Source organism: Chlamydotis macqueenii, chromosome 9 (assembly GCF_036417535.1).
Source record: "Chlamydotis macqueenii isolate bChlMac1 chromosome 9, bChlMac1.mat, whole genome shotgun sequence".
Classification (NCBI taxonomy): domain Eukaryota; kingdom Metazoa; phylum Chordata; class Aves; order Otidiformes; family Otididae; genus Chlamydotis; species Chlamydotis macqueenii.
In genome coordinates this window covers 1,147,775-1,175,754 of record NC_141564.1, presented here as the reverse complement: position 1 = coordinate 1,175,754, position 27,980 = coordinate 1,147,775, and the positions used below count along the sequence as shown (strand labels likewise).

At 45.9% G+C, this 27,980-nt stretch overlaps 2 protein-coding genes across 11 annotated transcripts; both read left to right on the top strand.

Moving 5' to 3' along the window:
* The first annotated feature begins 442 nt into the window (after nt 1-442).
* On the top strand, nt 443-22,521 carry MFF (mitochondrial fission factor). Of its 10 annotated transcripts, none has more exons than XM_086754177.1 (11): nt 443-638; nt 1,360-1,539; nt 4,415-4,632; nt 5,553-5,725; nt 6,375-6,404; nt 6,595-6,683; nt 11,413-11,487; nt 14,205-14,363; nt 19,056-19,118; nt 21,408-21,492; nt 21,856-22,521. In XM_086754177.1, the coding sequence occupies exons 3-11, from the start codon at nt 4,416-4,418 to the stop codon at nt 21,985-21,987; spliced, it is 1,023 nt and encodes a 340-aa protein (XP_086610303.1). In that variant the 5' UTR covers nt 443-638; nt 1,360-1,539; nt 4,415; the 3' UTR covers nt 21,988-22,521. The 10 variants fall into 10 exon arrangements, with proteins under 10 accessions (XP_086610303.1, XP_086610302.1, XP_086610301.1 ...); XM_086754176.1 differs by having other exon boundaries at nt 1,360-1,610; XM_086754175.1 differs by lacking the exon at nt 1,360-1,539 and having other exon boundaries at nt 444-638.
* Nucleotides 22,522-24,066: 1,545 nt separating this feature from the next.
* Nucleotides 24,067-27,546, top strand: MRPL44 (mitochondrial ribosomal protein L44). The gene is made up of 4 exons (XM_086754352.1): nt 24,067-24,228; nt 24,526-24,994; nt 25,689-25,867; nt 26,853-27,546. Exons 1-4 carry the CDS (start codon nt 24,077-24,079, stop codon nt 27,022-27,024), a joined length of 972 nt encoding a protein of 323 aa, XP_086610478.1. The 5' UTR covers nt 24,067-24,076; the 3' UTR covers nt 27,025-27,546.
* The last annotated feature ends 434 nt before the right edge of the window (nt 27,547-27,980 follow it).

The following is a 27,980-nucleotide window of genomic DNA, read 5'->3' as shown; positions in this document are numbered from 1 at the left end:
CCAGGTTTAGAATTTTTATAGCCCTTTGTTTTTAAAGACTGAATCCCTATTGATAGCGTGTAAATCTTAGAGCCTGGAGAAGTGGTAAAATTGAGCATGATGAACTAAGAACTACAGAACGATGGGGATGGCCTGGCACGATGGGCTCAGGCCTGCAATCTGTGCTCCGAGGAGGCCGGATGTAAGACCATGTCTCTAAAGGGAAATAATGTACATTCCCAACGAAGGCGAAGCTCCGCTGCGCGGCGGGGAGCGCTGGGAGGAGCCGGGCGGCGGGCACGGAGCGGCGCCGGTGAGCGCTGTGCAGGCCTTCCCTCACTAAACATGGACGCCGCTCCGCCTTCGCCGTGCGGCGGGCGCCGGCGAGAGCCGCTTCCGCCCTCTTTCGGTCACGTGACGCGCGCTCCCCGCCCCTGGCCCGGCAGCCGTTACGGGCGCCCGCTGGGGACAAACGGTTGGGTTTTTGCGTCTCACCCGAGGAGCGGGGCGAGGGCGCGCGGCGCCGGTTAACGACCCCCCCGCCCCCCGCCTCCCCACCGCCACCACCGCCGCCGCCCACCCGCGGGGGGGCAACGCGAGGGCCCGGAGCGCAGGCGGGGCCGGGCAGGGGCCCGCCGGCCGCCTTCCCGCCGCGCTGGGTGAGTACAGGCCGCCGGGGCCTGGCGGGGGGCCCGGGGGTTTCACCCCCCAGCCCCTGTGTGTGTCCCCCCGCGCCGTGTCGCCTCTCGGCCCCGCTCCCCGCCGCGGTCGGGAGGCCTTGGCCCCGGCCGGGGCTGAGGGGACGCGCGGGGTGGGCCGCAGGCGCCGGGGGAGACACCGGTGCCCCGTTCACCGAGCGTCTGCTGCCCAAAAAAATGGCATTCGGGGGGTGTCCGCGAATTGCGCTGGGCGCTGGCACAACGCGGTGAATATTTGGGTGTCTCAGAGAAACAGCGGTCAGGCTGTGACAATTCTCCTCCTCCTAACGTTTCCAGCATTATTTTTCTGTTAAAGAAAGATGTTTTGCGTTAAAACCTGCAGCTGGAGTACAACAAGGTCAGAAGAACGCGGCCTTCAGGATTTTGTGATCCCGTAGCCTTGTTCACACATAATAGATTTTTTTTTTCTTCGCGTCACCCTAGTGCTAAGGAGAGGGGGGTAAGGCATTTTAAAAGCTCAACGCATGTAACTGTGCAGTGCAGAACAGCTTTGGGTGTTTGGCCTACGCCTAGCTCTCCTTTCCCTCAAATCATGCCGTTAGTGCTTTGATATTTCCCGGCAGCTGATCCTGAACGCCTGTGATGTATGTTCTGACAGCCTTAGGGTCCCAAAACAGGCTCCTCTGGGTCTTCCTACAGATTTCCTTAACTTTGCTTTAAGGGCTCCCCTTCCCCTTTTCATTCTCGCTTGCCGAAGGAGCGCTTACAGCTGACGAGCGCCGAGCAGGCTGGCGCTCGGGTGGCCGCGTCAGGAGCAAGCAGCTGGAGAAGTTCCCGTTAGTTCGGCGTAGGCTGCAAACCCTGCTCTGACCCCGGCGCTGGCGCAGCCGTCCCGTTAGCGGTATGCATCTCCCCGTCTCTGGGTTAGCTCGGACATCCACGCTGTGCGCGGCGTTCCCGGTTGTGGCACAGGTAGGGCCAACGTCTGATTATCGCCAGGATGCTGACAAAAAGTCCTCCCTCGGGCTCGTATGCGTTGCTTCATCCCCATCTCTTCTGTTGCCGTTCCTTTTTAGGAGAGGGGAGAAGGAAATCTCCCTGTGTCTTTCTGAACACCTACAATTCGCCTTCTCTTGCTCTCTCTTCCCTGTCCTCTGGATTTTCTCCCTCCTCTCTCTTTCGTTAAATGCCAGTGATGCTCATTTGTGCTTCAGCTGCTCTCTCTCCTTTATTTATCCCGTATTTGTGATTGTATTCTTATCGGCTCATCATTCTCAAGATTTCTTTTCTATTTTCATGCCTCTTTAGAGCTGCTGTAAACACCAGTTTCAAAATCCTTCTTCTCCCTGATTTATTATTAATGTCTTCTGTAAAATGCTTTGTGCAGCAAGAACACTGGAGAAGATATAATTGTGATTCCTGTTGTCTTCAAACCGTTAGGGATTTTGTTAATAAGCTGCGTTTAAATATTTTAATTTTTCTGTTGCTGATATCTCACTGTGTCTTGTTTTGCTCTTCTGTTGTAAAAAGGGGTAAAAATTGAAACCACTTTGACAGAAAATATGATTCTCAGTGACGCAAAGTAGATGAGAAGCAGGCAAGAATAGGAAGACGTTGAGGTATTGCATCTGTAGGTCCCTGGCAAGTACAGCTAAACCCACACAGTGATATTTTGTTTATAAATAGTTTATAAGTGACTGCTCTAATGCTGTCCTTCTCGGTGTGTTTTCCCTTGCAGAGGGAAAGCAGTTGTCCTGCAGACTTGGGCACCAAAGCAATGCCAAACGTTAGGGAAGCTGTGGTGTGAGCGCTGCTGGGACGCAGCACCGCCTGATTGCAAAAACTAGAGCCGTTCAGGTGTTTCAAAATGAGAACGTGAGCAAGCAGTGGAACACTTTGTGCCAAATCTTGTGAGCAATAACTATTCTTTACACTGCTGCCAGGAGATATTCTGGGTACTTTAAGTTCTTCCTAAATTCGATCTCTCTTGTTGACGTTTTGATTTTTACTCCTGTCGATTTGGAAGTGCGCGTTTTGAAATGAAAAGCACCTTTTGGAATGTGGAAGTGTCAGAAGGCTGTGTGCTCTGTTCACATCGCTGGCTGATCTAGCCAGTGTCTGGCAAGGGGGACAAATCTAGCTTGCAAGACCAAAGGGCAGGGACAAAAAAAAAAACCCAAGTGAAATCTTAAAAATTTTGAAGTGGCAGAGCTGCTGAAGCACCTCTTGAACTCCAAAAAAAAGTGCTTATTTCTAATGAAATGGATTGTTCAGGTTCATTTCACCTGGTACATACAACAGATCAATTAAATCTGCATCATTTCAGGTATTTCCTTTGTAACTTTTTTTTTTTAAGTTTACATAGAACGGTGACCTTCTTGCCTTCCCTGACCCTGGTTCTCCTACTGTGCTGCAGTGAAACTTGGAGATTAATGAGATTCTTTCATTTGATCTGTGGTGATAGGAAGTCCTGAAAATAACACTGAGGATCCCGGGATGAATTGCCAAGTGGATCACATCTTGGGTGTACTACATGGGTGCATTTAATAGAGCGTAACACAGGCCAAATCCTTCTGCGTGCTTCCTTCCCTTCGCTGAAGGTCACTATTAGTTTGGGGTTTTGTTGATAAATGTGGAAAATATTGCCTCTGTGTGATGGTGGGAGGAATGGTGTGTGGTCCATCTCACCTGTCACGTAGGTGGTCTGCCCTGAGGTGTTTTGTTCGCACAGTGCTACATGTTCAGCTTACAAACAGCTGTAGATGTAGCCTTGCTGCCAAAAATAGTAGAAGAATGTGGTTGCAGCTATAGCCGGGATGGATTACTTTATTTAGGGAACGACTTCAAGCAATACCACTAAAAGGTTTCTTGCTAGAGTCAGCTATGCTTCCCGTAGGCAAATTTGCCGGGGTAACTATATTTACGTGTTATATTAACAACGCTGTTATCCTGGTCTTGGTCTTCCATACGGCTCCCAGCAATTGCCGTATCAGTAAGTGTCTCACAGCCCAGTTTCTAGGAAATTCCCCCACTGCTTCCTATGAAATTCCCCTCCTTTTCTAGGAAAATGTATGGATGAAGTATTGGCAAACCCTTTGAAGTGTGAATGAAGTCTTGTTCTCTCTCTGCCCATCTCGTTCTGCGAAAGTCAGATTTTAATTTACAGATAAACTCAGAAGCGAGAACAGCTTACGGAATTGCTTGTGACTGAGAACGGCTGATGAACACGCTCGATTTCGAGCTGATTTGACTGGCTGTTGATGAGGAGCTTTGTCCTTGCGAGAGGAGTGAGATCTGGGTGACTGACAGCAAGTAGATCACTCATTTCATTCATTTTCATCCATTTTCTCAAATACCAGTACCCCGGATCTGTGTAAATACAGATCAATTTTTCAGATTCCTTACCAATCCTGAACAGAAGTCCTACCAGTCCTGCCGGTTCTTTGTGGTTCGTTGGTTTGATTGTTTCTCTTTTGCTGCCCACCAGTGCAGGATGGTATATTACGTGCAGAACTTCCCCGGTTTTTTGGTCACAGCTCAGTTTGAGGACCCTCGGTGCAGCTTTGAGCGTTGCCTACAGCATCACTTCTGTTCACTGCCCTCAACTCTCCTTGTGACTACGCTTCCTATGAATTTTATCCTATGATTTGTTTCTCTAAATAAGTCTGGTTAGGATCATCTACCACTCGCCTAGTAATCCGAACGAAGCGTTTCCGCTACGTGCTTTCTGCTGGTTTCCTACGTTGCTATTACAACTTCTGCTTTTCTTTTGCCAGAATGAGCGGGGCTGCGTTCCCATCCCCAGCTGCCGAGATGGCAGAAATTAATCGCCTTCAGTACGAAATGGAATACACTGAAGGAATCAGTCAACGCATGAGGGTCCCGGAAAAACTCAAAGTAGCTCCTCAAAACGCTGACCTTGAGAAGGCCGCCCAAGAAGGGTTTCCGAATGCCAGCGTAACTATGCAGGTTCCGGAGCGGATTGTAGTGGCAGGTATGTCTGCATCCTGGCGAAAATTTAGATTAGTTCCCCAGATTTCTGGGTGGACAAAAATACACATTGATACATTTTTAAAAGAAAAAAAAAAATCTGTAAATGCTTTCTGATTCTCTAAGTTATTGCTCATCAACTTTGATTTAGGAAGTTTCTTAAGCTCTGGAAATGTTTCAGGAGTAGTGTTGGTATAGCCTGTTGGTATAAAAGACAGAAAGTGGAGACAGTTAACGAATGAATGATGAACAGAAAGTCTAATTGCTTACTTTTCATCTTACTAAACCATTTCTGGAGGGAAAAAAATTAATGTTTATTGATTTATACCCAATTTTTCTTAATGAACTATAAGCTAAGGTAACTTTAAGAAATTTGGGGGCTGTACTGTATACTAGTTGTGCAAAATGTGTTTGATTGTAATCAGAATGCTAATTATGTTGAGGATCTGTCTATTATTGGGTGGACTCTATCGATACTTCTTTAGTATTTATGGTCAGGGGCTTTACAGTGACAGAGCTGGAACTGCTGAAGGCCTTATGATTTGCAAAATGTGTGACGTGCACATAAGTTGTGCTTTGAAAGGGTGACATCTTCCCATCCCCAGTCACCGTATTTCTAAGCAAATACACCTTCAGCAGGACTGTGTCTTGAGGTTAAAAGTGCCCTCGCTTGCAACAACAGTTGATGTTGCTCAGTATGACACAGGATCATTATTCCTGGAGAAATTGCTCAAATCAGTGTCAATTAACATGGTCTTTATGGGAGTTTTAAACAAAGTTTTTTAAGATACAAGCCCTGTTAAAGCAAAGTATGTTTAATTATTTGGCGTAGTCAGGGTAAGTGACTGATGTGGTGTCTTTTTGAGCTTGAGCCCTCTGGCCTCAGAACAGCTTGCTCTCTATTGACAGCTGATGTTCTTGCAGGTAATAGCGAAGACATTCCATTTTCCAGACCGCCAGACCTTGACCTTCTGCAGTCTACTCCGTTCAAACCACTGGCATTGAAAACTCCTCCCCGTGTTATTTCTCTTAGTGATCGACCGCTAGATTTTTTGGATCTAGAAAAACCTGCACAGCAGACACCTCAAAACGAAGAGGCTAGTACTTAATTTGCTTTTTCCTCAGCTGAGAAGTGTTTTGCTAAAGAAAGTGGAATGACCAATGATTTCGCTACTGTGCTGTGGATCGACTTGGTGCTGACTTAAGTTGGAAAAATGCAAATATTTTTATTAGCACTGTAGTAGTTCTAAATGTGACTTTGACGTTCCATATTTAACTGGCAGATGGCGGGGGGTTGGCATGCTCAGTAAGCTTCCACAGTACTTAGAAAAATAAAGTCATAATTAGAACATTTTTAATCACAAAAAAATCTTTTGCTTGAAGAGGAAGCCAGAAGTTTGGGGTTTGTTTTTAATTTGCAGGCTATCAGAAAACAAACTCACATTCTTTTAACGTGTATAGTTAACCTTTGAAATGCATGGCCAGGTGCTATAACAGCACATAGAATTAGTGAGTTTTAACAGAACTCTGAGAACCGGCTTCAAAGAATGGTGTAACATGGGCACCCAGGTGGATGGTGTGTAACTGACATCTTGAAAACTGAAAAATGTTTATGAAGCTGCATGTTCTATGTACTGATAAAATACAGCAGAAAGATATTTATTTCTGGTGACAGGAAGTAATACTAAACATAATATTGCTTTCTTACGTACTTAAAATTCTGCTTGTTCATACTTTTGGCATCAGACCGTATGGATGGATAAGGACAGGACTGCTGTAAGTTTGGACCTTGGTTTTACATGGTGCCAGCTTCAGATCCTGTTGTTTTCCTCCTAATCACCCTGAAACCCCTGAAAAACACACCTTTGTGTCTGAGGGCAGCTCTAACTTACAGATCTCCAAAGCAAGGTGAGCGTTGCCTGGAATCTCCTGTCTTTTATCTCCGTCTTTCTCCCCTTTTGCGCAGGTCCGCTCAGTGGGAAGACTGAAGAGAGAACGTTCCATGAGCGAGAATGCCGCTCGGCAGAACGGCCAGCTGGTCCGAAATGATTCCGTGTGAGTAGAGCAACGGGCTGCAGGGCACAGCTACAGCTTTGTCACCTATTTCCTTTGTTCCTTTTCTCCTTGCTATTTGTTTTCTCCAACTAATATTTAGTATGTTCTGGCAAGTACATAATTTTAAATACTCCAAGGCCAGCATTTTTCTCGATTTCTCTGCTTTTTGTTTAGTGAAGTATTTCTTGCAGTGGATGGGTGGGAGTGTTTGTGGGCTCACAGTTGGTTTCACCAGTTATCATGAATTGTTACTTCAGATTTTTTTCAGTTTCTGAGCTGGTATAATTTTTTTTCCCCTGAATTTTCAGGAAATTGAGTTCTTTGTGCAACAAACAGTTCTCTCACTGTTGATATTATAATGGTTTTTATTCGTAGGAAAAGGAATACGTATATTTCCTCATAAGTAACTTTTCCTTGGTGTCAATGTACTTAGTGAGTACATATCTTAATCTTCTGAGACCAAAATGGCAAGTAGCATTTAGAATTGGAAATTTCATCTACTGATACCATCTGAGGCAGCAGTTCTTAGGGTGCTTTCTGAAGACATGCAGGTCTGTACGTTTTTATTAGATCTGATGGCCTTTGATTAATCGCCATTTATTCTGAGGGACAGTGTCTTTCCACGTGGCAATAACTGTTTTTGTAATGCAGCTCTTATATAAAGGATTCCCAATACAGCTCCCACAAGGAGTACTGTCCCTTGTTGAAAGGATCTTAGATTTAAGACCTAAAAGATGAATTCATCTGTCCCAATGTAGACTGTATAACGCTATTGCTAAATCACCGTAAACTTAATTTTCAGAGGAAAACAAGTGCATGACCTACTTAGGGTCTTCCTATTTTTAGTGTGAAAGAGATCAAGTGAATGCTGTCCTAGAAATGTCTGGTTTCTTCTATTTACAGCTGGGGCACTAGGAGGTACTGTACGCACCACGTATCTGTCTGCCTCTTAGCTTGCTATAACTGGTGAGATGTACTCTGATCCGTCTGCCAGACATGTTATACTTCTCCTCTTCCTCCAGATCTTCATGGAAGTATTGTTGCATATCTTCCTCTTCTTACTTCATCAGGCTTTTGGTTCATACAAGCTTATAGATTACACATGTCTAGGTACTCAAGGCTACTGAGTAATTCACTGAGCTGCAAAACCAGATTCGCATCCTTAAGCTCCTGATCAGCTCAGTCTCCAGATGTTCTAGCAGCCTACTAAGTGCCTGCGTTTCCTGCGGTATCAGTCATCCAGTTATGTCCTGTTGGACCGGACCTACAAGAATTTTGCTGCAGGAATGGCCTTCATGTGCCTGTCTTTTCATGATAACAAACTGTGTGGTGCTGTCGACACGCTGGAAGGGAGGGATGCCATCCAGAGGGACCTGGACAGGCTGGAGAGGTGGGCCCATGCAAACCTCATGAAGTTCAACCAGGCCAAGTGCAAGGTCCTGCACGTGGGTCGGGGCAATCCCAGGCACAAACACAGGCTGGGCGGGGAATGGATGGAGAGCAGCTCTGAGGAGAAGGACTTGGGAGTGCTGGTGGATGAGAAGCTCAACGTGAGCTGGCAATGTGCCCTTGCAGCCCAGAAAGCCAACCGCATCCTGGGCTGCACCCCCAGCAGCGTGGGCAGCAGGTCGAGGGAGGGGATTCTGTCCCTCTGCTCCGCTCTGGTGAGACCCCACCTGCAGCGCTGCATCCAGCTCTGGAGCCCCCAACATCAGAAGGACATGGACCAGCTGGAGAGGGTCCAGAGGAGGCCACGAAGATGACAAGACGGCTGGAGCACCTCTCTTATGAGGCCAGGCTGAGAGAGCTGGGGCTGTTCAGCCTGGAGAAGAGGAGGCTCCGGGGAAACCTTAGAGCGGCCTCCCAGTGCCTAAAGGGGGCTGCAGGAAAGGTGGGGAGAGACTGTTCAGCAGGGCCTGTTGTGACAGGATGAGAGGTCATGGCTTTAAAATAGACGGAGGCAGATTTAGACTGGATATTAGGAAAAAATTTTTTACACTGAGGCTGGTGGGACACTGTCCCAGGTTGCCCAGCGGGGTCGTGGACGCCCCATCCCTGGAAACATTCCAGGCCAGGTTGGCCGGGGCTCTGAGCAACCTGATCTGGTTGGAGATGTCCCTGATCCTGGCAGGGGGGTTGGACTGGATGGGCTTTGAAGGTCCTTTCCCACCCAAACCCTTCTGTGATTCTATGATCTGATAGCCTGCACGAGATGCGTGCTGGAATGGATGATCTTCATGTGATGGAAGCTGCTTGTGATGGAAGAGTTTACCCCTTTGATGCTGCCAGCTCTGCTTTGCCAGTCTTTGATGTATTGCACTTAACGGAAAAACAGATGGTAAAGGAATCCTTGCCATTTCTTGAAATGACGTTATCCTCGCTCCCCAGGTTAGTTTGGTCTTCAGAAAGCTGTGGGCTGTGTCTGCCCATCCAGCCGGCTGAGAGGCTGCAAGGTCAGCTCTGACTGGATGTATCCAGGTGAGGTCAGATCTCCCACGTATGTTTGGCCTTCTTGAATCTGAAAATCCTAAATCCGTAAAACTCACCTGTGTGCTTTGCTGTTTTCCAGTAGCTATATATAGAATTACTGGTTTAAAATGGTCTGAGTATTACTTACTGTCAGTTTATTATCTACCAGAGTCCTTCCGAGGCTTAGCGATACAATACGCACCTGGAACCCTCTGCATTTAAAAGGGTGTGGTCAGTGAATATGTAGCTGGTAGCTTGTGTGACTCAGTTTATCCTTTTCAAAAGCTCCAGGCACATCTGGAGATTAGTTTTCCTCTCTTGATGCATCGTGTCTGTCAAGTAAATCAAACTTCCAATGCCAAACAGTTTCCATTATGAGTGTCTTTTAGGAAAATTATATAAACTTTAGGTTGATCCAGGATCTCTTCTCTTCTGTTTGTATGAAAAATAACAGCAGGCTGATCCTGAGCCTGCTGTATCCGCGCTCTGCTGCCTGTGTGGAAGAAGCTGTCTTTCTTCATGGCAGCATTCCACATTTTCTGGAAATAAATTTTCATATTTTAGCAGAACTTCATTTGTCTCTTGTCTTCTCAAGTACTTGTTTTCTTATGACAGGAGTTACGCTGTGCTTAATGCACAGATCATCTGCTTTGAAACCATTGCGGTTCCTAGATATTGCTTCTTTTTCTGTCACGATTGCCTCTTCTGCTTCAATGTGATCCAAAAAAGGGACATCACTTTGAACGCGCTGGGGCATTCTCAGTGATGCCAAGTCTGGCATTTCTCCCCCATCCAGGTTTTGTCAGTCTCCAAGTGGAGAACGTGACTGTGTACCTGCCTAACTCTCAGGAGAATATTCTGTGAATTCAGGTGGCGAAAACCCCGTCTTCAAGGTGGACTTGTATCCCTCACAAATGCAGGAAAGCCAAGTCTTTTGTACTTGGTGAAGAAGGCATCTCTTGGCTCTTGTTCCCTCACAATTTAGGCCCACAGGACTTACACTGTAAGCTGAAAAAGAAAAAAATTCCAAGTTTCATGTAAATCATTCCAAGTTTCATGTAAGTTAAACCAGACATAGCGATTCTACAAACAAACCTGATAACCTGGCATCCTGCTTTCACTGTGGCGGCTCTTAGAGAAGCTGCCCAGGTGGCTCAAAACAGGCGATACCAGCAAACATCCCTGCTTGATGGAAATTCTGCTGCCTCAGATGGTTCTGTGCCTAGCGCACAGACTGCTGTTTCTAGGAGAGGTTTGTGGTTAATGTGATGCGTATCTTCTAAGTTTAGCTTCCTTGTTGGTAAGTTAGACCATTTAAGTAGATAAATTCTACTACAAATGTATTCTTTGCACTACAGAAAATGTAATGGTACACCTGTTACCTCATTTATATCACATGGACATTTCTTTACCATCTAGAAAGAGTATTTTTTCCAGTGGTACAAAAACATAAGAAAGCAGCTGGTCCTAACAGCTTCCTTCTTATTTCCAGTGTTGCTGGCTGAAAAAAAAATCTTTGTTCTGATTACTGTAATGATACATTGCTGCTTCACCAAAACTGGCTTGACTTTTACGTTCCTATCATGTCAAGTAGCTTATTCTGCAGTAACAAATACTATGGTACTCTAACTTGACCAAGATCAGCTCTTTATCTCTGGAAGTATCTGCTTGTGAGAGTCCGGCTCACACCTTCAAACAGGAGAGAGAGTCCACATTTTATTTCAAATACTTAATTCCTATCAAAAAAAAAATATTTTTTTAAATGCTTGTTTCGCTTACCTCCTTGATTCAACTCCCTGATAGACATGATGGTCTACTCGGATGCCGTGATGAGGATCCCATTGAAAAGGCGCGTGGAGCACTGCCTTTTAAAAGTTGTGTTTTCTAAGTAGGCCGTAATGCTCAGGTTTTAATCTGGGACACTGTTGTCCTCCTTGGACAAAACGTTCAGAGGTACTGCACAAAATTCTGGTGCTTGACCTACAAAGCGATAAAATTAAACATTCTGGAGTGGATTGTCAGAATCTGTTATTTCTTTTCTGTTGTTCTTCTCTTCTTGTCGTCCAGCTGCATGCAGAGACAGTTCTGAGAATTTTCCGGGAGTTGGGCTTCACTAAAGACAGGAACTCTCAAATGCTGGTAGAAAAACTGAGACTAACAAGTAGGCATCTGCTTGTACAATAACAATCTGTCTGCGTAGCAATAGTGATGCCTTTATTCATAAGGATGCTTACTTAAGAGCTCACAATTATTATTCAAGGTGGCACAGATCAGATACTGTCCCAAGAAATAAAATGCCACGGTTCCAGCCCCCTCTTTGGACTAAGGATTGCACGTAAGCCGAAACGTTACCTGGTGTACGAACATCAAGAGTGCGTTTAATGGTGTAGCTCTCTGCCGTACTAATGTTCTGACTAAGCATCTGTAGTTCAGAATAGAAAATTTGAAACAGCCTTGGCTACACTGAATGTGTGGTTTCTAATTTTGCTTCAGAGTTTCTCAAACTTTGCCACATCGTTTCCCTGTGTAAAGAACTTCGGGAAAAATTACTGGCAGCAAAAGGAAAGGGGTGGCTTCAACTAAGAACCGTAAAGAAAAATTAAATTTCAGAATCCCTTTAATTCTTTGGCTGTTTTTGAACAGCTGGAGAAACAAAGCTGTTTGGCCATTGGCAGACTGTTTGAATGCAAGGATTCCACTTCTGCACCGGAAGGCGACGAACCGCCGAGAGTGCAAGGAAAAGGGAGCAGCAATTGATTTTTGTAATCTGCTCCAGCCTTTCCCTTAGAAGAACGCATCTCTCTGGAGAGTTCACATTCACAGTTTGAGAAATTCTGTTCTTCATGCGAGTTGTGGGGGAAAGGGTGATGGTTTGCACGTCTGTGATGAGAACACAGTCTGTCTGCGTGGCTGAATTTAAAGTAACCTTGATTAGTTACATCTCTTTACCTCTCATTTGGTACTTCCAGAACTGTTAGTCAGAGAAATGTCTGAAACAAACCCTGTGTGCACCACAAACGTTTTGAGAAGGTTTAGGGGAGATTACTGCTAAGCTAAAAACTCTGCCCGTAGTAGAATGTTACTGTGCTTTTCCATAGTAATTTCTGTAATTCCATGTTGTTTGGTTTGGTTCCAAGCTCCGGAACTGACTGAAGTTTGCAACCAGGGAGTGCTGAAATAAGTGGCTGGAGCTGTATGTAAGAATTCTTCTCAGAGATTTGAAACAAAATTACACCTAGGACTAAGACTGTTTACCTGCAAATGGAGGCGAGAAGGGTAACTACAAAAACGTGAGAGAATTTTCCTTATGTCAGAGATTTTTTTTCTTATGTCATCTTGCCTGGTTTGTGTATTACATATTTGCTTCATAATATTTCTTCTCCGTGGTCTCTGACATCGTCCAAAAACTACCACGTTTACAGGACAACAATTTTGAATCCTGTCAAAGGAAGAATAAAAATTGGTGGCTTTTTTTCCCCTCCCCTTTCCTACCCCTCCATGTTCCTTATTCCTGATATTTGAGCCCTTCATAGAATTATTCTCACTTTCAGCCAGAGAGGAAGAGAGAGGTCTCTCAAACTATGCACTTTAGAAGGATATCAAAATTAGCAATAGCCTTGATGGAGAAAATTTAAATAATTGTATATAGCTGGACAGTTTAGCTCATATCCAGCAGCAAACAGATTTAAATAATCTCTTAAATAATTTAAGAAACTAAATATTATTTTAAATAAGAATTAAATAATATCTTAATATGAGTGAAGTAATCTCTTGAAGCTGCCTTTTCCTACAAGCCACCTATAGAACAAGGAGCACAAAGCAGTCCAGGTACTAGAGCATGGGGTTGGGAATTAATGTGATTCCAAAGTCCGCCTTGATTTTTCCTTATTATGTACACTTTCCATTTAATCAGCACATGTCGCTTTCTTCTAGAGAATTGTGTGCAGTTTCAATTAAGTAGTTTTTTGGGGGATTTTTTTTCCAGTATCTACAGAAGACTTTGTATGCAGATAACTTTACTGTGGCAACAGGAACTCCACAGCATCCCCTAGTTTGCAATAGGTCTAAATGCTGTTTGTTACCCTTCCTTTAAGCTGTCTTTCAGCCTCCTCTGTAAATCTCTCAAGTGATGAACAGGAAATATTACTTTTAATATAAAATATACTATGAGTTCAAGCTTTCAGCTCTTCCCTCATTTCCCTCAAGGCAGCGAATCCACAGAGGAGTAGAAAATTTCACAAAAGGGTGCGGTGACCCGCACTTTGGTTTACATTTCAGTTCGTATTTACAATTACGTTAATATGAATTACTTGCTATTAAAAAAGCATCTCACCTTTAAAGTTTCCTGATTTAAAAAAAAAATAAGTAAAATGTCTTGATGTGTGAAGGACAATGTGGATAGAGTCAGGTTGAATGTGAAGAACCATTAGAAATCAAAGGCAGTTTATCAAAACTAATTTCTCTGTGACAGGAGGTTTGTATAATCCAAATGGTCATGTCTGAATTTCAATCCTGTGTATTTTAATTCTTATTTTTGCATCATAGTAAAAAAAACCTCAGATCATGTAATTGTTGTCACTGGGATATTAATTCTGAGCTTCTTTTTGGAATTTCTTGCAGTTGCCTTTAAACTTTGTTCACTTGCAAATCAAAATACGGTCTTGATCTTTAATCACGGCTTGAAGAAAAATTTTGTATGGGTAGGATTTTTTTAAAATGCCAGTGCTTGTAAAAACACTTTTCTGATTGGCGCCAGTGGGGACGTGAATACTGAGTTCAACAGGTACAGATCTAGTTGGGCGAGGACTTTCTAAAGCTGAGTTCTATAACAGACCAAAGCTGTGTCCTTGTATTAATCCTTGTGTTTGTTTCTGAAGAACATATATAAATGTTGCTGGAATTTGGGAGTTACCTTGTAGTGGTGGGAGAAGGGTAAACCCAAAGCAGGCAATAAGCACTTTGGAATGGGGTCTGTCTGAAAAGGTGGGGGTTTTTTACTTTAAAATCTGACTCTAGTATTTCTCTCTTCATTTACTATGCTTGTACGAACAGTGTGACACCATCACTGCAGCAGGCTCGTGTCTGTCCTCCCAATATGTCACCTGAAGACGGAGCTAATCTTTACTCTGCTCGTGGCATTTTGTCGTTTATCCAGTCTTCCACTCGTAGGGCTTACCAGCAGGTCTTGGATGTGCTGGATGAAAACCGCAGGTGATTGGTTGTCACTGATTCTGCCGGCTTTTGCTGCCTTTTTTTTTTTTTCTTTTCTCCTTTTTAGTGGAATCTGGTTTCTGTTTACAAAATAATGTGATGAAGTTATTTGCTTCTGCTTTCCTTTGCTTTCACTATTCATAAGCAATTCCATTGTCCAAAATTCACATTTCAGCGTGCTTCTGTTTCAGACAAATACAGCATTGTTTTGGTTTCCTTCGTAAGAAAAATCAAAATAGGAAGCGTTAGTCTGTGGCCGCAAGGGATTTTGCTGTTCCCGGACTGTCGGTTTTCCACAATTAACACTTGATCCCGAGCCTGCACGTTTATTAGCCCTGTATTCTGCTCTTCTGCTGGTGAGCAACGGTGCAAATCAATAAGATTGGGTTGATGCTGTCACAGAGCAGTAAAACAAACGTGCGGAAACAGAGTGGAATATCACACGAGGCGTTGTAGGTGGCGCGTTAAGACTTCAGGCTGCTTCAGTTCGCACTGGGAATAGTTATCTCTGGGTGATGCGTGCCTGGTGGCGCCGGCTTTGCGGGAAGCTGAGAGCGGGAGAGGCAGCGAATACCGAGAAGCTGGTGGCTCTCTGATTAGTGCTGTCTCTGGTTTTATGGAGAAGTTTACTCTGAGGGGCAGTGAGCCAAACGAGCCTTGTGGCAGTCGCTGTGCAGCACTTCCATTCTCTTCAGTGGAGATTTGCCCACTTGACGTATCCTTGGACTGTTTGAAAACAATGAATGGCATGTTTAACACTACAGAAACTTTTATAACGACTAATGAGGCAAGGTTAATTTACCAAAAGCAATTTTCGTTTCAGTAGTATGCTAGCAGAGAAGTTCAGGTAAAAATTGCACAGGTAGTCTCTAGTGTGGGGCTAGCTGAGACCTCCGGGGCTTGCCAAGGGGTCGAATTAGAGGAGGTAATTGGGAAGAACCTCGGGGGGAGCCGCTCGTTCTGCCTGCAGCCCTTTGGTGCAGCCTGGGATAGGAAATTATTTGAAGTTTGCCGTCTGCCTCTGGTGGCTAATATCCCAGCAGCACTCTTAATTGTAGTGTGCAGTTAAACGATTTGCTTCCGAGTTGTTTTGGTAATAAAACGTGACTATCAAGCCAATCTTATTGTGAATGCCTGTGTTTGCAGCCACTTTCCAAACTGGCACCTCCTGGCTCACCGTGTTTGCTCACCTGACAGTATATAAATGCGTTTTAACGTTCCCAGTTCGTACAGAACTCCGCTCTTACTGGCCTTTATGTTCTTAACCTGGGACTTAAAAACAAAAAAAAAAACACCAAACAACCAAAAGGAAATTAGCTGCCTAGTTCAGCTTGAAATTCTGCAAGTTGGGTGCTTAACCCTGACTTAATCCTATGAAATGTCAGGCTGTAGCTGCTGAAACTGCGATGCCTGTCAGCAGCTGGGCAGCAGTACCTTTTTGTCCTTGGCAGTATAAAAATCGGATGGAATTACAACATTGTTTTGTTTTACAAAATTAAAGCTCCCAGAGAAGAAGGAATTCTACAGTCTGTGAGTAACAGCACTTACGGATGCTGTGCCAAGAGGCCTTGTTAAAAAACAGACTGAAATTTTTAGCCCTTTTCCCAGCCCTGGCTCCCGTCAGGCGTGTTCCTGCCCGTGTTTCCTTGGATTCTGGAAGACATACCCATACGCATACATACGCTTTCAGCTTACTCCAATTAGCAGGAAGTGTCTAGGGCTCTGGATACCTCAAAAGCTGCACGGCTCTTCCTGGGTCAGGTTAATTTGTGAGGTGTTCATACTGACCGTCCTGGGAGAAAGGGGAAACCCGTGAACGTGGGTGCCCAAATAATGACCTTTTCAGTAAGGTGGAAGCGGCTGGGTCATTCGATCCCCGCCGTTACTCTGCAGCTGGCGTAGGAATGTGAAATTTGGATGATCCACTTGCATGGTTGCAAAATATTGTTCACTTTAACTCACTGCAAATCTGCACTCTGTTCTTTTGCTGTGTGTAACGTGCTTTCTATCTCAAAACCTTCTCTATTTTAACATTTTATGCTTAGTACTAAACGAGATCTTTTAAAATGAACAAGATCTAACGATGTGTTACTGACTGGAAATATTTTTAACTTGTTCCATGGCTTGCTGGTTTGGGGTTTTTAAAAATATTTTCCAATCTACTAAAACTGCTAAAGGTAGGTGCTGATTGTACTGCTGCAGATGATTAATTATGCCTAATTTAGCCGGCACTGCTCGCACAATAGATTATTTAAACGGACCACAGTTTAATGATCACTGTTTACCTTGTCTGTTTACTCTCGCATTTCCTTCAGCTCGGAGAAGGACGCTAGGTCAGGTTTGTTTTCCAGTTCTAACCATTTTTATGTTTCCATTTCTGGCAAATGTCTGTAGGGCCTATACCTGGTGTCTTTTAAACACCGATCTTTTCTGCTCTAGGCATTAAAAAACCAAACACCCCCCCTGCCCACATTTAAGGAGATTTTAGTGATGTCGTAAATGCAGGGGGGAAAAAAAAGGCAGTTTCATATTTGAAAAGAGTTTTGTTGAAATCTGTACTTCATCAGAACTATGTGTCATCTCCTGGGTCAATACCTTTTTATTTAGGAGAAGAAAGTATGGAAATAAGTTACTATTTCCTTTCTTCAGGATGGCTCTTTCTCAAAAGCCACTACCCTTCTAAATGCAAACTTCACCCACATAACCATAGCTTGAGGTGTTCCGAGATCACTTTCGATATTGAGCAAGTGAACGCGATTTCTCATGGTAGGAATAGAATGGGATGTGAGTTAAGGCCGCTGAAGAGGGCTCCACATTGCGTGCTCTGCTCTAAGCAGAGGAAGACAGACCAGGTTCACTTGGACCAAAAAAACTTGCTTGCTGATTTTGGGGTAAGGTGATCTCAGTTATGAAGTCACTGCAATCTACATAATGAATTTTTTTTTTTTTTTTTTAATATATAAAACCGAGCAAGTAGGAAATGTAGGAGACGCAGGGTGATTGTCTGATAGTCCTTTTGGGTCCACCTGTAAAGAGATAAAATGCCAACTGCAAAGACAGGGAACAAATAACGTGCAACTTCTTAACAGCCTGGCTGTGTTGGGAAGTGGGATTAAGGACTTGAGTTCAGGTGAAGTTCCTGATTTGCACAGATCCCAGAGCGCTCCAGTTTTGGTCCTTGCTGTAGCCCTCGGCTGCCTCCAAGCCTGTGGTGGTGCGGATTAGTTGGTTCTACAACATCCACCAAAGTTTAAGTCTGCCACAAAATACCACAGAGGCCAAGAGTTCAGAGAGCATTTGAGACCTATTGCTCTCATGGCACAAAATCCAAATGTTGTTGTCCCGTGTCCAAGTGTCCCGTGTGGAAATGCCTGCTGGACGCTGGCAAGCTGACATTCACATATCTGCAAATTAACGCCAGGTGACTTCGTCTGCAGAGAGACCCTGCCGTCTGTTGCGTAGCTGCTGTTTGCTGGATTTCCTACGCTGGCTTATCCTGTGTGCTGGATGGAAAAGCACTGTGGTGTGCGCTCGTGGTGCTGATCAGAGTAGGGCCTCGTCCCAGCAAGCGTTGTGCCGGGTAGCAGAGTTTGAAAAGTCTCCTAGATTCCGATCCTTCCAAGTGAAGCTGGTGGTTGTGATGGTTTTGCGTGGTTCTTGCTCGTTTTCAGGCCAGGCCACAGCGTCCTCCCAGCCACCTCTGCCTCCTCCATCTGCCTGCTGTAAAGTTCTTCATACCTAGATTGTTTTTGTCTTTCATTTTATGGCCTGCAGTATACGTGGGTTAAATCCACAGTACAAGTACCTGCTGTTGGCATGGGCAAAATGGAAGAATTTTTTTTTTTCTTTAAGATTTCAGGCTTTTGAACAGTTTTTTACACATCGCAGATGTGGAACGCTAGTGCCGCGTTACCAGAGGGGCTGAAAACACGTGGTCGCGGCTTTGTCAGAAGGTACTGCTGGTGTCCACGTCTTCTGTAAGCTGGGACACAGTAACTTCATATCGCAGTTAATGCACATTATGTAGCTGCAGCAACTTAAAATGCCCTACCTTGTCTTTTTCTCTGCCTAGAAAGGAAAGGAAAAGAAATTGAAGGAGAACACTTAACAAGGATGTTCATGCCATCTGCTTGGAGCTTTTAGTGACTTCTTCAGAGAGACCTACCTCTCCTCGGGCCGTATGTGGTCCTTAGGCTGCCAGCCCAGGCTTTCTGAATTACGTCTAGCATACAGGAATAAAGAAAAAGGCAAATCTCCCCTTTCCCTAGGAGGAGGAGATTATTTTATAAGTATGTGTAGATACTTTTTTTTTTTTCCCCATTGTTGTTGGGTGGTGTTTTGTTTTTGGGAGGGAATTTTTAAAAACCTGAAGTTTCCCAAGGTTATTTTATAAGGCTGATAATTTCCACCCAGATCTCTATTCCAACAGTTTGTCTTTTGCAAATGAAGCTCTGTCACCAAAAATCTGCCTACATGTCTCACCTGCAGAAACATTCAGTGTTGATTAAATCTGAGTAAGAGAAATACGAAAGTGCGATTCACATCAAACCAAATAGGTATCATGTTGTACTGACACGCTGTACAGTATCAGTGGAAGTATTTTGATGTTCCTTTCTTCTGTGTGTTTCACCTCTTCTCTCTGTCATTTCTTCTTTCTGTCTTGTCCTTTCCATCTACAACAACCTGCTGTAGGCCAGTGTTACGTGGTGGGTCAGCTGCTACCACTTCCTCTAACCCTCATCATGACAACACCAGGTAAAGGCTTTTAAATTGCAGTAGCAGTACACATCAAGTATTTTCTGTTTAGTAGTGTTTCATATGCTTATTGCTAGAAAATTTGGCCTTGCATCACCTTATTTTTTCCAGGTGTTCTCAGCAACATGCCTGGGATTGTTGGTTGTAGCTGGATGCCTTTCCACTGCCCATTATCGTGGCAGATGGACATCATTTCAGTGGCACTGGATACAAGATTGATACGTAATCTCATGGTCAGGATGAAGGAAAAATAAAAAATAGTCCCTTCCACATCTGTTGTTCCCATTTCCCACTCCACTTCTGTGTTTTAATTGAAGTGGAGATGACATTTGTGCTTAAGCAGACACAGGATTCATGCAGGTGTCTCTTCTCTAACTCAGGAATTCAGTGTTTGGAATGGTCCAGGAGAGTATCTCAAGGGATTTCTTGCTGGTAACCCTCTTGGTTTAATACCTGGAGTGGTTTGGAAGCTGGTAGAGCAGCAGGGATCCACCGTGATGTTCTGTTCTCTGGGAGGGAGGTGTTGCCCAGCTCACTGAAATTAAGAGCCTCTCTGCTTTTCCCAGGAGACGGTGAGGGACCACTGTGCTGTGGGTCTGGTGGGGTTTTCTCATTTTCTCACCATCCACTACAAATTTTTAAATGGCTACGAAACAACCCTCCTCAGAAATCTCTTTGGCTTTCAGAGGAGCTGTAGTAGTAAAGAAAACTTGATTTATTTTTTTGTGTGTGTGCAAAGCTTCAGACTTTGTTTTTTTTTAACAGTAGAAGTGTTGAAATACTTTTCTAATTAACTCAGGTTTGTTTTCAGATAACTTTGCTGAGTTAGCAATGTGAGCCTCACAGCACTGAGGAAATAAAAAAAACCCAGCAGTTTCAGGTTTTTTTAATATTGCCCAAACTGAAAGAACGACAAGTGTAAATAGCAGAAATTACAGTTCAGTGAATGTTTGAAGTCTCCTTAGAATAAAAAAATAATAATGGCCTTAATGAGAAATACTTTTTCCAACAGAAGGAGTTGCCAAAACTTTTTTCTTTTGTCTCATACTGTGATTTTAAAGCAGCTGTGACTCTGTTGGCAGACAATTGCTTATTTGACTCTTCCCTTCCTAAAAGCTGGTTTTGTCCTGATCTCACTTGGAGAAGGTTTCCCTCTCCCTGTACCCCTTCAACCCAAAAACCACAGATCAAAACGTGACGAACTTCTGTTTTCATACCACGTTGCTCAAGGATCTCGTCATTATCTAAGCTTAAGCGCATTCTGCGAGCTTCAGGAGTTCCACTCGTGTTCACGTTAGATGAAGCTGACCGTTAACTGTCACTAGATGCTCGGCATTCTTTTGGGTGTATTTTGTTGTGAATTTGGTAGCCTTGACACGCTTTGTTCCATTTCCTAAGCTGTTTGCAGCAGTTGTTCAGCAAGTCAAGGGGAACTGACACTGGAAGCTGAGGTTTCAAGAGAGGAGGGGAGAAACGCAGCAGTAGATGCAGCATCAGGAGCTACTTCTACCTGGTAGCTGTTGGAAGAGAATCTGGTGAAGATGTAGCATTTGGATGATCAACACACAACTTTATGTAGACTTTCTGCCTCTTCCCAAATGATAAAAAATGTGTTGTGTTTAATTATCTTGCCCTGGAGTTAGAGTAACACTTTCTCTGAGGTGCTACATTAAGAAAATTGAGAGGTGGAGGTGCTTTGGGAACAAACTTTTTAATGCATGTAAAGTTCAGCAAACAGTGACTCCGCACTTGACTCTTTCTTTGCAGGGTTCTCTGTCGTTGCCTGAAATGCCAAGATTAATGTGATTGAGACCGTGGGTGTCAGTAGGTGTCCTCTTGGGATATTTAAGTAGGTATTGAGGATGAGACACCCAATTCTTTCCAAGTCTGCATTTGTTTAGTTCTCATCTCCTGCAGACCTCTTGCAGCTTTAGCATTTTAATTCACGCAATTTTCAGGTTCCGTTAATCAGTTAAATCACTGGAAACAGTCTTTTGAGAGATCAAATGATTGGCAAGAAGTCTGTCTGCACAGTGAATCTTCAAAAATATTTAAACATGGAAAGCAATAAACCCAGATCCAGTCAAGCACTCACCCACTTCCTATGGATTTCTGCTGCATTCCGTTAGGATCCTGTTGAAATAAACAGCTCTGTAAAAAGCTGGGAACAAAATTTTATACTTCTTTCTATCACCACCAAAAAATACATCTACTAGAATGCTGATAAAATATGGCACTTGCTAATCTTTGCATGGATGAGACAGCTAAGCCCTCTCCCTTATTTGACAGGTACGGTCTTTCCAACTTGGATACCGCGCTGGAGGGAACTCCGGATGACATGACAGTTGTAGACGCCGCTTCCTTGAGACGACAGGTATGTCAACGTGGCAGCTGGTAATATTTTTAAAAGAGGAAAAAAAAAAAAAAAAAAGCTGTAGTGGTAAAATGGGGGAGCAGGTTTTCTGTGTGGCTGCAAATCCATATCGGAGGGATCCTCTCTACCTCTGCCCGACTGCCCTCACATACCCTGTATCGTTCCGGGAATCCGGAGAGTCCAGCTCCACGTCTGTCCCTGCTGGTTAGGGGAGAGCAAGGTCTGATCACTGGCGGTAGAAGGTCAAACAGCAAGTGTCTAAAATCCCTCTCTCTGAGATGCTCATCCTACCTGGCTGCTCAGAAGTTTCTAGGAAGTCTGGCAACTTTTAACGAAGTACTAAAAACCTGTGTCTCTTTTTAGATAATCAAACTGAATCGCCGCCTACAGCTTCTGGAAGAAGAGAACAAAGAGCGTGCCAAAAGGGAGATGATCATGTATTCCATTACCGTGGCTTTCTGGCTGCTCAACAGCTGGCTTTGGTTCCGGCGCTAGGCACGGCTCTTGCAAAGATTTATTGGTTGAAAATACAACCAATTTGCAAAATTCTTTGTTTCTGTTTCTGAATTGTATGCTGTTCTATAATTCATACACTGGAGCCTTCCGGCGCAGGCGGAGGCGGTGTTAAAGGGAGACCTGTTGTTCAGTCACGACGTGTGTAACAGATCTGCGCTGCCGTGTCGCCGTACCTCCCTCTGCATGCGTCGGTGTCAGCACGCATCAGCCGATACGGAGTTTGCTTCCTGCAGCGTAGGGAGAGTGATCTACAGGGATAACCACCGGATGTTCTGGTGTGGTGGGAAGAGAACAAACGGAGTGGGGCTGGGAAAAAGATCAAAACCAAGGAATGCAAAGTAATTTTTATTGTTCTGTTGTTAAATGCAATTCAACACGATTGCACTAGTTTTCCTTTAGTTCGAGTAGTTTGAAGTGTGCCATCTTCAAGGAGTGTGTCCTGTTTCATGAGTTCTGTTCCTTGTTTAAGCACATGTTCAGGTCAAATAATAAAAGGTATTCTTTGCTAACACACAGGTTGTCCAGAGGTGTGCAAGATGTATTTTTTTTTTAGCTTTAATTTTGCAGATGTTTTTTCTATAAAATACATTTTTAAGCAAGTCAATCTGTGAGTGATTAAAAGATTATGGAGTACAAGATGTAGTAATTTAATAAAATTCTCTCAAAAAAAAGAAATCCCAAACCATTGTTTAATATTCTTTTAAGAAAAGTCATTTGAGGGCTCATCTAAACTTTGAAGTCAGTGGCAGTGACGGCACGCGAGAGCCTGCTGCGGGTGAGCAGAGCATTCCTGCGTGTGGCGGGACTGGTCTCAGTGCCTGTGGCGACGCAGAGGCGTGGGAAGCCAGCCTGGCGTCCCCGCGGGCAGATTAAACATCCCCTTCTCTGGCGGCTGCTGTCGGAGGGCGTGCTGGTGGCCCTGCGCGGCTGCAGCGCTGAGGCAGCCACCACCCCTTCGCCGGGGGGACGCGGAACAACTAACGGCGAGGTGCATGGGAGAAGATGGCCGTGACGCCAAAACAGTGCTTCTGAGGGACCTTTCGGAGCGCTGTGCCCTTTCTGGGCTCTGTGCCCTTTCTGGGCTCTGGAAGCTCACAGGCTGGTGAAGGGACGACGGTGGCCAACGGCAGCAGAAGAGAAGGATGTGGGGCCGCCATCAGTGATGTCCTCAGCTCACCTGCGGCAGGAGCGGGGCCGCCTTTGTGCGACGACGGACGCCGGCTCGGCCGTGGCGGGGCCCGGTGAGGCCGGGTTGGCTCGGGGAGCACCGGCACGAGAAGCCCTGAGGATTTTGGCGCGCGCGCTGCGCGAGCCCGGTTGAGGAACGCTGCTCTCCTACGTTCCACGTGCTGCCAAGTCAAGAGCACGTTGCACGCGGCGTTGGGTGGGTTTCGCACCGTTGTGTTGCGGCCGCTGCCCGGCGCTTTGCTGGGTGTGGCAGCGGCGTATTTCGGTTTTAAGCTTCGTTCGCCACGTTAGGTGACTCCGGCGGCTCCTTGGGGCGTTCTCGCCGTGAACGCTGACAGCGTGCACCCCTGCCCTTCACCGAGGGGCAGCACAAAGGGAAGCTGTGCCCGCTCTGCCCGCTTTCTGCATTTTCATTGATTTTTATACCGTGACCGGCGAGCGAAAGGTGCGCTGTGTGCGCTCCCATTAGCGGGTTAGAGCTACCAGAGATTTTACAGAGTTGCACTGGTAACGGGCAAGAATAAAGCTGCTTTTAACGGAGCAGACCCTGCGCTGCAAGTGGAACTGAAACCCAAAAATCCGGCAAAAGCGCCGATTTTAACAACCGCGGCAGCCCGGCCTGAAGGCCGCGGATGGGAGCCCGCAACGCCCCGGCGGCCCGGCCCGGCCCGGCCCGGCCCGGCCCGCAGCCCCAGCGCTGCCGCTCCCCGCTCCCCGCTCCCGCCACCGGGCCCGGGCTGCCCGCGGGCCCCGCCGCCGCCGCTCCGCGCGGTAACCGTCCCCGCCCGGGAACGCTTCCGCCCGGAACGAGCGGGGAGGGAGCCGTGTTTCCCGTCGGGGACAGCGGGACCGGTCACTTCCCGCGCCCGCACCCGCCGCCATGGCCGCCCGCCTGCTGCTGCGGCGGCTGCTGCCCGGGGCCGGGGCCGGGGGCGGGCGGGCCGCGCTCAGCACGGCCCCGCAGCACGAGAAGAAGCGGTGGCTCCGCGCCTACCTGGAGCAGCAGCGGCTGCAGGCGCCCCCTCAGCGGCGGTGAGAGCCGGCCCGGCCCTTGGGAGGGGGGGAGCGGGCCGAGAGACGGGAGCCGCGGGACGGGCAGGCAGCGCCTCGCCTCCCCTCGCCCGGTTTTGAAGGTGGCGGGGGAGACGGCGGTGCCCGACCGCACGGCGCTAACGGAATGAGGTCCCCGTTTGCCAGCCGGGCTCGTAAATACCGGCGTGGATCTCCAAAAACGGCTCCGTTTTCCCTTTCCCTCAGCAACAGGCGCGGCGCTGGCTCCGCTGGCTCCGAGCTCCGTTTCTGACCCTGTCTCCTTTTCCACGCCCGCAGATCGGAGAAGCCCAACTGGGATTACCACGCGGAGATACAAGCTTTCAGCCAGCGGCTGCAGGAAAATTTTTCTTTGGATCTCCTCAAGACCGCGTTTGTAAATTCTTGTTATATCGAAAGCGAAGAGGCCAGGCGCCGAGAACTGGGGCTGGACCAAGAGTCGGTGGCTCTTAACCTGCGGGACAACAGTGAACTGGCTGAACGCGGGACGTCCTTCTCGCGTGCCTACCTGGTGCGGCGCTTTGAGGGCGCCTACCCAGATTTACCTGCGGAGGGGATAGGAGCCCTCGTTGATTTTCTCACCAGCCAGGAACTTGTTTCGTACGTGGCTCAAAACCTGGCTGTGCAGGACCTGACCCTGTGCAGAGAGTTTCCCGTCCCGCCAGCCGTGCTGCGGAGGACGTTCTTTGCCGTGATAGGAGCCTTGCTCGATAGCAGCGGGCCCGAGAGGACGGGGGTCTTTGTCAGGGTGAGTCGTCGCTGATCGGGTGGGTTTGTAGTGAGAACAGCAACATCGAAGGCTCTCGGGAGTCACAGGAAAAAAAAAAAAGGCAAAAAAAAAAATTAAATATTGCCTTGTACATCGAGGGCCAGGGCTGGAGGGAGGTCGGCAGGAGTTTGACAGTACCTGTAACGAGGCAATTCAACAGCGGGATCTGTTGGGTGGGGGCTGGGGGGTTGCGGGGTTTCGATTTTTTTGTTTGCTTTGTTTTTCTGTAAGAAGCACAGGCTGATCAAGTACATAGAACCATGCACTTCTGGTTTGTAACGGGGATGTTTTAGTGTTTGCTGACGCTTGCTAAGGGGAAGCATTCTATTCCGTGCGCGATGCTATCAATTAATGAAGTTATTCCATATCTTCAGATGTAAAAAACCATTTTGTATAAAGCAGGGGCTGAGCTCATGGGTTTTGCAGGTAGGAGTGCAAGCACTTAAAGACATTTCATACAAAAATGTTGAATTAAAATGCAGTGTAACAACGTAGTTTTAGCAGCTGCTGTTTCAGGCTGGTGCCGTTCCTCCCGTCGGCAGGGCGGTTGGTTGACTTTGCCGAAGGCGCGCATCCCGTCGGTGGCTAAACCAGACCCAGCGCTGCCGACTGCCGCAACTAGAGACTTCATTACCTTTCCCATTAATTGGAATTTCTAAATATTTTTGTTTAGGATTTTTTTATTCCCCAGCTGATCGGAAAAGACCTGTTTGAAATGTGGAAAGTTGTCAATCCTATGGGCTTACTGGTGGAAGAGCTGGCCAAGAGGAATATCTCTCCTCCAGAACCAAGGATCACCAGGCAGCTGGGCGTCAGCACCGTGCTGCCGCTGTACTTCGTCGGGTTGTACTGGTCAGTACCATACTGGTGTAAAGGGAAATGGATTTAAACTGGGGGAGAGGGGAGGAGGGACGACCGCCGTTTACTTTTCTGCTCGTGCCTAGGGAAGGGCAAAGAGACAGAGACGTGAAGGGAGGTGGGTTTGAAGGGGACTGACTTTATATTCCTCAGAAGGTTTTTAGTTTTCAAGACAGGGGCACTGCAAATGGGGCAAGAGGAGTGTCTGTACCCAGACAGGACTCGGGATGCGCCCGGCGTCCCTGGGGCGCTTGTCTCGGGCAGGGTCAGCGCCTGTCCTGGTCTTTTCCCCAAGGGTAACTTTGCTTCCCCGGAGCAGAGCAGGACCTTCTTCCACCAAACCCACATCCTTCTTGCTTTGCCAGATGAGCTGTGGGTAAGCACGTGGCGAGGTTCCCTTAACTTGTTCTGCTTTATCATTCTTTGGCTTATGTGCCTTCTTACATCAAAGAAAGGAACTTTGGCTATTTTTCGTCTGGAATCCCTGGTGTCCCTTCACGCGGTGTTCCCGTTCGGTGCCCGGAGGTGTTGATTCAGCAGAGCTTCATAACATAGAGAACTTCGCCCTGAATCCTTCTGAAGGAGTTTTAAAATGCTTTCTTACCAGGGGAGGAGAACAGACAGAAGCATTTCACTTCTTTGCTTACGCTAACCAGAGTAACAACATTGCGTATTTTTAACAGGGCTAACAATTTATGAAAGAATCAGTGAAATGTTCGGAATCCAAATGAACAGAGCAGAGTTCTTCCAGGAAATGGACACTTTTCTGATTTGAGTTTCCATTGTTGAATACACAATCACTTATCTTTGCAGGAAAGGCCAACGGAAATGTTTACATCTGTGTGTGTATAAATTCCCTTCAGTATTCACAGACACTGGAGAAAAACAAAATCTAGCAGCCTTTCTTTATGATGGACAGTAGCGCTCAGGATTTCACAATGAAAATGTTTTAAATTTATTTTTTTCTCTTCTCCCCAAGCGATAAGAAGATTCTAGCGGAGGGTCCTGGCGAGACGCTGCTGGCTGCGGAGGAAGAGGCTGCCCGCGTGGCGCTGCGGAAGCTCTACGGGTATACGGAGAACCGGAGACCGTGGGATTACTCGAAACCCAAACCAGGACGGGCAGCTGAAAAGGCCATTAGCAGTAACTAGATAACAAAAGACATTTCTTGTTTCTCTTGAGAATTAATGGCTTCCACACTGAATATAAATGTATTTAGGGAAGCGAAATTCAATTTGGTTTTCTGATCTTAAGTGCTTGAGATTTTAAAATCAAATACGGTATGAAAATAAATAAAGTCTTTCACTCTTGAAGCAGGTTTCGTATTTGCTTATTTTCCTAAGTGCAACCAACGTACCCCTTTTCTGAATTTCTGTCTTTCGGCTGAGAAGTTTGTCCGTGCATCGCAGGAGACAGTTTAATAATGCGTGACAAAGTCTCACTGTATAGAAAAAGGTTTCCTAAGTGCTTCCTTGGGGAGTGTTTTGAGGGGATTATTAATAAGGTGAGTTGAGTTACATGCACGACATCGGTCTTTGGATCGAACCTGGATTCATTTGTCCTTGACCCTGTGAAAACATGAAGTGTGATGGCAATGATATGGACGCTGTTGGTGGTCCAATTTGAAAAAAAAAAAAAATAATAATAAAGGTGCAGATGGCACTTTTGAGGTCTCTCTGCTGACATACAGATTTTATTTGCCGTACACATTGGCTGCTGTTGTTGGAGCACGCTCTCAAAGAGGATGTATTTTTAATTCTAAAATCTGTAGAAAGGAAAATAAGGGTCATGAAGGCCTGAACCAAAAGAAATTGGGCAATACTGTTTCATGCTAGGCTAGTAGATAAGCTACAACATTCCCGTTTTCTTTTTTCTTTTATTTTCTTCCTCTTTTTAGTACTTTTCCTGTTTAGTCCAGGTTCTTCATTTTTCTCCTGGCTTCTGCTTAGTTGAAGCAGTCATGCGACTGAAGTCCTGGAGTCAGTGACATCGGTGCGTGGCTTGTCTGCACCGTCTGTAGCTGTTCCGATGCAGCTCCGAGTAAATGGAGAATCACTCGGGAATAACGGATACCGGCGTGGTGTTCCTGTTACGTGTCACAGAAGCT